Source organism: Dermacentor andersoni, chromosome 3 (genome assembly GCF_023375885.2).
Source record: "Dermacentor andersoni chromosome 3, qqDerAnde1_hic_scaffold, whole genome shotgun sequence".
Classification (NCBI taxonomy): Eukaryota; Metazoa; Arthropoda; class Arachnida; order Ixodida; family Ixodidae; genus Dermacentor; species Dermacentor andersoni.
In genome coordinates, this window is record NC_092816.1 from 87,617,001 (window position 1) to 87,629,527 (window position 12,527).

The 12,527-nt window shown below is 46.9% G+C and overlaps 1 protein-coding gene across 1 annotated transcript; it reads left to right on the plus strand.

Annotated features, from left to right (window-relative positions):
- Nucleotides 1–9,108: 9,108 nt before the first annotated feature.
- LOC140216514 (uncharacterized) lies at nt 9,109–11,325 on the plus strand. Its single transcript, XM_072286853.1, has 3 exons — nt 9,109–9,369; nt 10,911–11,043; nt 11,087–11,325. The coding sequence occupies exons 1-3, from the start codon at nt 9,109–9,111 to the stop codon at nt 11,323–11,325; spliced, it is 633 nt and encodes a 210-aa protein (XP_072142954.1).
- Nucleotides 11,326–12,527: the final 1,202 nt, after the last annotated feature.

Consider the following 12,527-nt stretch of genomic DNA (forward strand, 5'->3'; position numbering starts at 1 on the left):
CTCTTTTCATTCAGGCAGCAGTGACATTTCTTTCCATTCATAATAAGTGAGTCAAGATGCCTGTGCTCACATTATTAAAATTACGTATTTCCTGATAATAAATTGCAGTTAAGAATACTGCGTCCTTGACAGTGCTTGCAAAATTGATGCAGCAATGGCTGTCAAACTTGAGCGTAAAAGCATGTGTCGCATCAGAACAAACTTTTCGGGGTAGAAAGACGGTAAGTGAGCCTGGCACAAGAGGTGCGGGTAGATACATGTTCTTGATGTTGTTGTGTTCTTTGTTATCTGCCATGGCATTGAAAAGGCCAGAGATGTGTCCCTGTACCTAGTGTAAGCAAGCATTAAAAGTGAGTAGTTGTGAAGCTTGTGTATCTTCTGACAAAGCTATGTGGCTTTACTGTCTTGCTTCAGCTGCTAAATGGCACTCAAGGAATTGGTGTGTCTGTATTTGGGTGAAGTTTGATAAAAATGAGGCTGCCTCATTGGTGTCATGTGTGACTTTACCGTGTACCAGCCCCGTTCTGCAGACTCTTGTCATGTATGGTATGAAGCTCAAGTAGTGTTGCAGACATCCACTGTAGATTCCTTATTTTTATAAAGAGGGAAGTACTTAAGGCTGACTGATACAATGCTTCCATCTCTTGTAATAGCAGTGTCTGTACAAAATACACTGGTCCAAAGGAACATCAGTGTACAGCCGTGCCATGGCCTTAAGTCTGTTCTTGCACCCAAGCAATCAGAAGTGACTGCAACATGCAACCTCTTTAATTCAAATGCTCATTCACATTCAATTAGCAATGCTGCCGTGGTGTTCACCTGGGCATGTTCTTGAGTGAACAGAGGGAGAGCAGCTATTGCCCTCATCATGTTCTGAATAATGATCTCAATCTGGTCCCTCTGCTTCAGTGAGGGCCAGTAAAACTGAGCCTGATAAATAATATGTGGCTGGAGTACAGACCAAACAGCATTACTGGCTATTTCACTACAATCTTCTCCACATTTAGATGCAATCCTTCATATCAGGTGGAAGGTTGACATTGGTGTCTTCTTTATTTTGCCTAGCCAATTTGATCTTGTTCCGGATTGGCGAACATCGAGACCAAGGATCCATACTTCTATTTCTTGTAACAAGGACCAGTGCCAGTAGCCAGGAATATTTTGGTGCATGTGTTGGGGGGGGGGGGGGGGGTGAGCATTGTCTGCACATCGTCCTATGCCAGGTAAACAGACATGTTGGGTTTGGGGGCAAGGAGTTACGTTCCCGGTGTAGAGCATGCTGCAAAGCAAAGCCGGTCTAGCCTGGTGTGGTTGGAAACGCCTTTCTCAAACTAATTGCCAATAATTGTTAGAAAGCTATATTGTGGCTACTTTTCCTTGCAGCAAGGTGTGTATTGTCCAAAATGAGTGATGCACGAATGATGGATGTCGCTGCACCTATTGCTTCCTGCAAATGTGAGCCACCATTCAGGAGCACAGCAGTACTGGACAGTAGTGCTAGTAAATTTACATAATTAGCAAGGCTTCAATATGCATACCCTGGAGTTAAATGTCATTTTTGATTAAAATGGCTGTGACATATGAGTAGGCTTTGTTTTTTGTGGCCATTATCTGGCTTTAGCGCACCCCCTGGATGGGCTGTATTATTCTTGCATCCCTCTGACAACAAACATTTGCTTGTGAGTACTTCTTGCTACCTTTATTACTGATTTCTTTTCTTGATACTCAGATCCCTGTCTTTGCAATGTGGCCTCTGGCTGTTTATGTTCTTAGGAATGCAGACTTGTATGATGTTAACATATCTGAAAAGAAGCAGGATACACACTGAATACTTGAATGGTAGAAAGCCACTGCTGTAAAATTAATGGTCAATCTCGGAAAGGGTCAGCTGAATTGGCCACAATGAATAATTTACTGAAGCTATAAAAGCTGCTTTTCTGAATAAATTTTCCAAGACAAATACAGCAATATGCGTGTCATGTTTGATGAGAATTCACAATTACCTGAAGCATATTTGCTTTGAGAATTAGTCCCAGGTGCCACAAGCACACTTAATGCAGAAGCTTGAAAGCAGTACAGTGACAGCCACACACCTCTACCACGTGGAATAAAAAAAATCCCAGACGGTAGCACACTACTCACCCAGTTAAAAAAAAAAACACATGTTGTCATTTATTGAAATTGCTCTTTATTTTTAAAAGTTCAATTCAGAACAAGTTACTACAGAGTGTATTAATGTTTATGTCGGTTTCCATATTACATGCCCCTCTGTGGCAACAAAATGCTGCACGTACGCAATCAGTCATGCATGCCCTCCTACAAAGAGTGAAATGGAAACTGAGTGAATCAAGTGACATGTGGCTCATTTGTAGTTGTACGTAAACTTGATGGCTGATAGCACTAAGGGCAAGTAATAGTAGTATAAAGTTTATTTCTCTTAGTGGTTTGGGCGGTCGGTGCATCCCTCAGTCCAGGGCTCCACTGATCTCTGTGGTTTGCTGGGCTTGATCGAGAAGAGCTCTCTGGCTCTCTACATCTTCACTAGCAAGCCAAACATCCCAGTGCCTGTTACTTGGCACTTACGCTGTAAGGGGCGAATTGGAATTTGGAGGCTGTAGTTTATACGTTCATGTTACGTGGGCAAGAGTTGGCAGCTCCTCGCACCAAGAACACATACTTTCATAGAATGCAGGGTGTACCTTAGTGAGTATTTGTAGGTGTAGATACGTGTTAGTCTGTACACAGCGCGAATCCCTGGCCTGTTCTTCCATAAGGTTGGAGTGTGGGCGGCTGTATTTTTGTCTCTCTTTTTCCTGGTTTTCGAAGGTGTCGTGTGGGTCAATGGGAGTTCCTTGAAAGGACTGACTAGTGCTCGGATGCTTATTGCTCGAGCAGTTCGGTCCACCCTCATTTTCCTCGAGTCCAGAGTGCGCCGGGCACCAAATTACCACCTGGTGCAATTCTGTGAATTTTGTATGGGACGGTACCCGTCATGCACGAACAGCATGCTGCCTTAGAGTCCATCATGGCCAATGCAGATTGTTTCTTTTGCTTCTGCATCTCGAAAGGCCAGCGCTATGGCTGCTGCCTCCACGGTGCAGGTTAAAGGGTTCCGAATGGAAGTTGTTATCCCTGTGAACCAATTGAAGGCCACTATTTTGAATTTGTCTGTTGCCACTCTACATGCATCTGTGTAGTATACGTCTGGATTTCTTTCACATTTCTTTTGTAAAGCCTTTGATTGCGCTTTTCTTCTGCTTTGGTGGTGTTCCGTGCTCATATTCTTTGGGATTCGTGAAACTAGAATTTCCTCTCTTGTTTGTCTGGGTAGCAAAACTGTTTTTTCTCAGCCATACTGCGCTATCAGGGGATATCCTGCCTTTTGTAACAGAGCCTTTCCTTGTTTTGTAGAATTCAGATGTTCTCTCTGAGGCATGACCACATGCCGTGTCATGTTCTTCATATGTGTTGTGAATACCAAGAGCCTCCAGCTTTTTGGCACATGTGTTTTTGGGAGCCCTAGCTGCCCTGATGATGGAGCTCACTTTAGACATTTCAGCCTTATTTAGTTTTTGAAAGGGGAGGTCACCCTGCTAATAATTAATGCTCGCACAAGTCTGACTGCCTCCGCTTCTTTGAAGCCTCTTTTTTGTTTTGTGACTCTGTGGATCATTTGTGCCACATTCCTTGTTCTTTGTCTTAATGTTTCTAGCATGTGTGATGCCCTGCTGTTGTCTTGGTACAAAAACTCAGAATACATTCAGGTATGTGGACACCAAGGGCAAGAAACAAGGAAGGAAATTGAGATTGGCTGGGTGGTTTCTTTTGATGTAGTGAAACGTAACTAAAGTCCACGTATGCATTCACACGACATCTGCACATGAACACGTTACTAAAATACATCAAAGCCTGACCAAGCAAACAAATTCGCAGGCCTATTTGAATTTATTCCATTTGTCCTTTTCAGCACTGGTCAAACGTGCAATACATGACTATGAAAACACAGTGTCTGTATACAAAAAAAAAAAGAAATTGTAGGCTGTAACTGCCTGAAACTGTGATTTCTAATCCACAAACCTTTGTGCATGGACAACTTGATACAAGGAAGTGCTGGTACAGATTTCCCAGTGAAAATGCATGCAGTTTGAAGCTTATTTCACAAAACTGACAAAATGAACATAATTGTGTGCACACACTGCGTGCCTCCATTTAACACAGAAACAGGCTGGCTGTTCGCATTGTTCATGCTGCATAACAGTAATTTGCCGCCTTAAAGATAATGTTGCTGTGACGCAAATCGCTCCCAGTTGAAAAAGACAACAGGAATTCCTGTCGCAACTACGGAAATTTCTGTTGTACGGCAGAAGTTCCTGATGTTTCTGTAGTTGCGACAGACATGTCTGACATTACGACAGAAATTCTGATGTCCCAACAGAATCATCCTGTCGTGAAGACCAAGAGTTCTGAAGTCGCAACAACAACTTTCTATCGCAACAGCGATTCTGACGTCGCAACAGGAACTCTCTGCCGGGACTACACATTTTCGGTCGTGGCGTTAGAAATGTGCCACTTTCTGTCGCAGCGACATAATTTCTGACGCCGCGACAGAAGCGCTTTCAGTTGCGACGCTTTAAAATTGTATGTCAATTTCGCATCGGTGGTGTGCCCTGTACTTTTCTCTTGCGCGGTATTCAATCGTGCTTCTCTGAAGCCGGCAATGCTGATAGCACAGACACCGGTATTAAAGTCGACGTGGCCAATTGTTATAATTGTGCCGTGACGACGAAGCACCATAAATGCCCTACCGGCCTCCTCAAAATCGGCCGCTGATGAAAATCATATCATCTGCGGGAATGGCTGCGTATCCGTTTTGTGTTATTTGGTAAGATGTGGCACACAGGCCTGTGGACTTACATGTGCCGTTACACTGACACAGTTAACTTCCCAGAAATATTGCATAAGCTTTTACAAAGCGAAAAAGAAGTTTTGGGTTGTTCCACAAAGTTGCGTGAAAAGCTGTCTCGCTCGGGTCTCATTATGCTGGTACAGCGCTGCCGAGAGATGCCAGTATGCTGTCAGAATGAACAATCACCCACGAATGTTTATGTAGCTATCTTGCATTGAACACAGAATTATATGCGCGCTCAAAAGTGCAGAGCGAGAGACAACTGTCGAAATTAGCAGTAACAACCTAACAGTGTCCCCGGTCACCGTTGTCTATTTCTGTATTTCTTATTTAATATGGATATCCTACAGCAAAATCGATGTTCTAGCACTACACAATGTACCTGTCGATGGTAAGAACACTTTTACTTTTCTAGAGATGCGGCAGTTGACGCGGTGGAATGAAAGCGCATGTTGACTCTTAAAATGAAAATATAAACATAAGCGCAAAGTGTTTGTATAGCTGAAATATGCAGCAAAAGGCATATTCGGCGTGGCGTAGTGGTAAGATGCAGGGATTGGAATGCTTCAGTCCGGAGTTCGAATCCCCTGCGGGGAGGTTTTTTTTTTTTTCACTTTTTTTTTTTCTCTACAAACAAATTTACATAGCCTTAAAGAGGTCTCTGTCAATTTTTAATTTAACATTGATCGAGAACTACAGGACGTCACACTACGGACAGCAGACCGACAGACTAAAATTTCCTGTTGTGTTTTTGAAGTGGGCTGTCACAACCTATATCGACACTTAAGGCGAAGTGGTTATCAAACACACCTGATGACGAAACTCCAATACTCTTTGACCCGCCGTGGTTGCTATAAGCGTCCTTGGAGTTGTGCTTAGTATTAAGCACGAGGTCACAGGAACAGATCATGGTTCTGACACGTAAAACACGACAATTAAATTGAAAAAGAGAAAGAAAAAAGTTGAAACGTCACTTTTTTGTGCGGCACTGGCTTCTTGAGTTTTATTGAAAGGACCGGTAAGTCTCAACACCGCGACATAAAACGTGTGAGCATTATGCGCATAGCGCAATGCTTCCGCGCCGTACTCACCACCGCAGCTTGAAAAGGCCGCGTCAAACATGAGGCAACTGGGCAAGCGGTAATCCGAAACGCGCCGTTTCCAAAGCAGTCGACACCGTACGCGGTCCGATTTTGTGAGGACTGTGGGTGAGGTTTCACTAGCCGCTGTCATATCGTGGCGCAGGAGGGAATACCCGAGCACGGCCGCGCGAACCACAAAAGTGTATTGTAGTACACAGATCACGTCAAAGCGATGACTACGTGGTGGCCGATCACCGCCGTGCTGCGCAGTGGGGCAGGTAGCTTTCTTGTGAGGTTCCACACTACACGAAACACTCTCCGACGGCCGCCAAAATTACCTCGTAAGCACGCATATAGACACACACGCAGAACTACGATGAACAAAACAGGTGCCGTCACCGGCGCCGACGACAGTGGCGCTTTGCGGGCTTTGCCTTCAGTTTTACGTTTAGTTGATGGGAAGACGAACAGAAGCGAGGACATTCTGCGGCCTAAGCCGTCGAAGTTTTGCATGGTCTCGCTTCCGAAGACAGCTCGTCAGATGCCGACCGGGGGTTCTGGCAGCGCGACAGGACATTGTGGTCGACGAGGCGAACAAAGCGTCTATTATATCGCCCTAAATAAGTTGGCTTGCACTCCGGAAATGTATAAATTTGCAGAAAGAAAAAAAAAAAGAAAAAGAACCACTTGGACAATATATCTCTCCTTTCTCGTTTCCTTCTCACAGATGTGTAAAAGAAAAGAAAATAACGCATAAAATAAGAAACAGAACTCCGTTTACGCTAAAGGGAGGCCTGTATCTTCTAAACTCCCTCTTAAAAAGGATGTAGAATTGAGGTTCTGTCTCCTTCTTTCATCCGCATTTTGCGAGGGAGAGAAATGGAGGACGCTGAGCATTTCTACACCACTCTAAGGGAGCACGGTTTTCAGGCACGTAGTCTCAAGGGAGGTCACATCCCTTAAAATGCCTTTTTCGGCTCATTTCCGTTTACAGTGTATTGACACGTGTACTTGTCTCTATCGGGCGACAAGTTTTGCCGCCGAACAAATGTTATCGCACAGCGCGGGACGCGCCTGCATGTATCCGAAGTTTCTGGAAAGTTGTCGATGCTTCTACCCGCTGTCTGTTGTCGCCGAACGTTGTGTTATCTGATTTCATCGCTTGACACGAATGGTGTAGAACATTTTAGAAGGCATGCGGGTCCCAACGTTTAATCTGGAACATTCGATGATTGCTGTATAAAAGCCGACGCGCTTGACCCGCTGATCGGATTTTCGACGATCGCCGAGCGTGTTCGCCGCTATCGTTGTGCTATAAGTGTAGCCTGTTTTGTGGGCACAGGTTCGCCCAATAAAAGTTTGTTTTGTCGTTCACAGTATTGCTACTGTGTTATTCAACGTCACCACCACGTGACAATATCCCCAGCGTCGTCCAATAACGCGATTCACTACACCACCAATCATAACCATCTTCTACAAGCAAAAAAAAAAAAAACCCGCAACGCTTAAGATGCGCCCCCCCCCCCCCCCCCCCATTTTATGAATAACTGTCCTAACGCTCCATATTTTCACATGCTAGTAGGACGTATTTTAGTTCTTTCTTCTGAGTGTATTTTATTGCAACAGAAGTACGTTGGGAGATGGCGTCCAAGTGTCTGTTCATCTGTGCAGTCCTTTAGGCGCCGTTTGCATCAGTTGCACAGCCGAAGCTTGGTAGCAAGCACTGCTTAAGCTCACAGAGTGCAATTACGCGATTACACCCAATGCTGCACAGAGGACTCGGCATAGCAGAAGGCAGTGCCATGGTGCACTTTTGCTCGGAGCACAAACAAATGCACAGTAATATATGGGCGCGGTGGATAAGCCGCGCCGTGCGTTTTCTCTCGGTGTATACACAGTTTCTTCAAGCAAGTGCGTTTTGGTCACCGTCGTTACGGACGGTGACCTCAACTCAACTCATAACTCAACTGTTATGATTGCTGCCGGGCGACAACGGCATCCGGCCGGAGGGCCAGGAGCATAATAAAGGTTGTCATCGGTGTGGAAACCGCGAGCACGGTGAGGCGACTTATGCCTTTAAACACGCCAAATGTTTCAACTGTGGGAAAAAGGGGCACCTAGCTGCCGTGAGTCGATCTAAGGAAAAGCGACCGCACCAGAGCTTGGCGCTGAGCAGCGGCTCAATGGAATTTGCCGAAGCCGAGCTTTCCGCATAGGTGTATACACTAAAGCCGCAACCAACCGCAGACAACGGAATCGTCAGCCCAGTACGACGCAATTTTTGCTGGGGCGGAGCCGACATCGTGATGGAAATTGACACCGACTCGCCCGTGTGCGTGGTGTCCTGGGACGTCTACTGTCAACTTCGCAAAAGCTAGCCCTGCCTTGAAAAATCCAGCTTGAAGTTGTCATGCTACTTGGGTCCTTTGCCTATAGCCGGGAAACTAACGCTCCCAGTTTCATACTGCTGCACGACTGTTACGGCGTCACTTACCGTTGTGCTCGTCTCCGGACCGAGCCTGTGTGGCCGTGATCTCATCCAGGCGCTGAACAACGAAGGGGCTGCGGTTTTGAGCGTGTCCAGCATTAAGGAGCAAGGGCTAAACTTGCAAAAGATCATGTGTGAGTACGAGTACGTGTTTACACCTGAACTGGGTCTGTTGAAGGTTCCGCCCGCTCATCTATACATGGAGGATGCAGTTCCAAAGTTCTTCAACGTCAGGCCACTTCCGTATCCAACGCGAGAAAAGGTTTCTAACGAGCTGGACAGGCTTGTTAAATCCGGAGTCCTGTCCCCGGTGGCTCACTCGGAGTGGGCGACGCCGATAGTTCCGGTAATGAAGAAAGATGGAACAGTTCGACTGTGTGGCGCTTACAAGCTAACGGTAAATGCCAGCTGTGTGACGGAGCAGTACCGACTCCCGGTAATCAATAACCTTTTTGCTGCACTGCACGAGGGTGGCGTTTACAGCACATTGGACCTTCCGAGACGCCTACAACCAGGTTCCCCTGGATGAGCAATCAAAGAAGCTGACGGTCATTAACACACATCGGGGATTATTCTGCTTTAATCGCCTGCCATTTGGTGTGTCTTCTGCCCCAGCTATCTTTCAGCGAATAATGGACAGCGTACTGAACGGTTTGCCGGAAGTCCAGGCGTACTTGGACGACGTTCTGGTTGCCGAGAAGGGGAATGACGGCGGAAAGGACCTCAAGGCAGTTCTCCAGCGCTTTCTAGAGTACGACGTCAAGCTAAGGACGGACAAGTGCACCTTCAGGATGCCCGAGGCTTCGTATCTTGGCCACAACATCAGTACTGGAGGGCTGCAACCTCTGGAGAAGAACATGGATGCTATCATGATGGCGCCAACACCCAAGAACGTGAGCGAACTGCGTTCCTACTTGGGTATTCTCACGTATTACAGCAAGTTCCTTCCCAATATGGCCAGTCTGCTATCACCGCTCTACAATTTGCTAACCAAAGAACGTCGCTGGAATTCGGGCTGTCAACAACGGGAAGGGTTTCAGAAGTCAAAAAACGCTTTATGCAATGCCAAAATGCTCACTCACTTCGATCCCTCACTGCCGCTGCGCTTGGAGTGCGATGCGTCACCCAACGGAATCGTAGCGGTACTGTTCCATCGCGTTGGCAACGTTGACAAGCCTATAGTTTTTCGTTCTTGAAGACTTACTAAAGCGGAAAGGAATTATTCCCAAGTGGAGCGTGAAGCGTTGGCCCTAGTGTTCGGGGTATCAAAGTTTCGGTGCTACCTAGTGGGAAGAACATTCACCTTGATCACACATCACAAGCCGCTGGTGGGTCCATTTCGCGAAGATCATCCCACGCCCATCATGGCTGCCGCAAGAATTCAGCGTTGGTCCTTGCTGCTGGAAGCGTATCAGTACAAAATAGAGTACAAACCTGGCTCGGACAACTTGAATGCAGACGCACTCAGTCGGCTTCCTCTAGAAACCACCGAGGACACATCAGAGGAGCTACACGAGTACGTGCACTCGCTGCAGCAGCTGGATGACAGGCCCCTTTCGTCACAAGCAATAAGACAGTTGACCGGGAAGGATCAAGTACTTGGAAATGTAAAGTCCTACGTGCTTCGTGGTTGGCCAAAGGAGCGCAAGGCCCCTATCCGCGGTTGGACCCATACTTCGCACGAAAAAGTGAGCTAATCGTTTACAAAGGTCTCATTTACTGGGGTCACAGAGTCGTGATTCCCGAGGCTGCTCGTGGTGACATGCTGCAATACCTGCACGAGACGCACCAGGGAATGTCTGCACTGAAGGCATTGACCCGTACTGTCGTGTGGTGGCCCGGCATCGACGGAGCTATCGAACAAATCAGTAGGAATCGTACTACATGCATACAAGCAAGCGCAATGCCACCGGCGAAAATACCAGTAAGCTGGCCACTAACGCACGAGAATTGGCAACGTGTCCATTTGGATCATGCTGGTCCAGTGAATAACACCATGATCCTAGTGGCCATAGATTCACATTCAATATGGATCGAAGCAATTCCAGTGCGTCATGCCACAGCACAATCGACCGTTACATCCTTGCCTAAAATCTTCAGCAGGCTGGGCATACCAAGAACCACTGTGACAGGCAACGGAACTCAGTTCACGTCAGGGACTTTCACGAAGTTTCTGACAGGAAATAAAATAAAGCACTTTCGTGCGGCACCATATCACCCCCAATCGAACGGGCTTGCTGAACGCGCCGTGCGGACGCTGAAATATGGCCTCAAGAAGGTTAGGTCTGAGCGATTGGCTAAACTTCTTTTTAGCTACCGTAGAACGCCCCTGGATGATGGACGATCACCGTCTGAACGACTTTTGGGATACCATATCCGTTGTCGGTTGGACACATGCCTTCCACCCCCCGTAACCTTTCCTATCTGTCCACAGGAAGATCAAGAAAACAAGCTGAACCTGGGCACTCTTGTTTGGGCTCGCAACTTCGGAGAGGGAGAAAGGTGGCTGCCAGCCACAGTGAAAGAAACAAGAGGATCCCGAATGATCACCGTTGAAAAGGCAGAAGGTGAGCTTCAGCGTCACATGGATCAAGTCCGTCCTCGATAAAGTCCTGTGCCGGCGCAACCTTTGCAAGATCAACCAGCTGGTGTACCGACGCTACCAGAAGAGGCTCAACCAGCTGTGCTTCGTAGATGGACCCGTATACGGAAATCCGTACAGCGGTACTCACCTTAAGGCGGGAAGAGTGCTGCAAAGTGAAAACTACAACGAAGACAGAGAAAACCGCGTTCGCCGTGGCTCGAGACCGACGTCATCGCACGTGCCGGAGCGGCTTGAGAACGTCTGAATAAAGGGCTGTCACTAAATAAACGGGCGCAGTGTTCCAGTTCTTGTGTGGGCGTTATTATGCTCCTGGCCGCCCGGCCGTATGCCGTTCCCGCCCGGTAGCAGTCATAACAGTTGAGTTATAACAGGTTGGGTGTTCGGTAAAGCACGGATGGTCAAAATTAATCCGGAGTTAATCACTACGGCGTGCCTCACAATCATATCGTGGGTTTGGCACGAAATATCCCAGAATTTATTTACCTTTAAAGCTAGCAGTAAAGTTTGAAAAGCATGATAGAGGAGAGGAGGGCAAAGTAGTTGTGTCTCCGCACTTTACGACTGGGGGGCGCCAGCTCCACAATAATTGCTGTGCACTCAAGATGTAGTGTATGGCCTCACATGCACATGCGACTGTATACTGCAACCGATACTGCACGAAACAGTGCATAACAATGTGCCGTCACCTATACTAAGCCGGAAAGGACGTGCGCCTTCAGAATTAAGATTGGCTGACGCGCTATGATTTCCTGAGGCTTGGCAGGTGATCGATAAAACAACTCCAGAGTAAAACACTTTAGACAAGGGCAATTGCGATATCTAAATGCAGGATAGGAAATAAAAGAGGAAGCCCTGTGCACGGTTCCTGCCTCTACACCGCTCTACAGAGGGCACCATATACAAGAAGCAGAACAATTACATCCGTAGCCTAAAACTGGGTCCACATGACGTGCTTGCTGAAGCAATGACTAGGCACAAATCATTCCTAGTAGAGAAACACCCACGGCTTTTTTTACTCGCTTGAAATGCTAGAGTGCCTCATGACCATTAAATTCTGCCAAGTGTGCTTCGCACATAACACCTGTTCGGCAGTTTAAAAGATATGTGAGCTGCATGGGGGTTTTTTGCTAACAAATAAACCCGTTCGCGAAAATTTAGGCAAATGTAAGCGTTCAGAAAGGGTGTTATGATACGCAATCCATCTTAGAGGAATGGATTTTCTTTGGATTGATTGGAAAATTCATCGAGGATGGATTTTCTTAGTCTGTAGCGCAGCCATGGCTGTTGCGCTGGCACCATTAAAGTGGACGTTGCTTGTATCCCTCACGTGTTCTTCACTTCTGAACATTCAAAGTGCGGTCTCGTATGGAACAATGGAGCATCGGCGAAGCCCAGCGCGAAGCCTTAAGCGCGTCTCTAGTGGCGACACGTAAAATAATTTTTGAT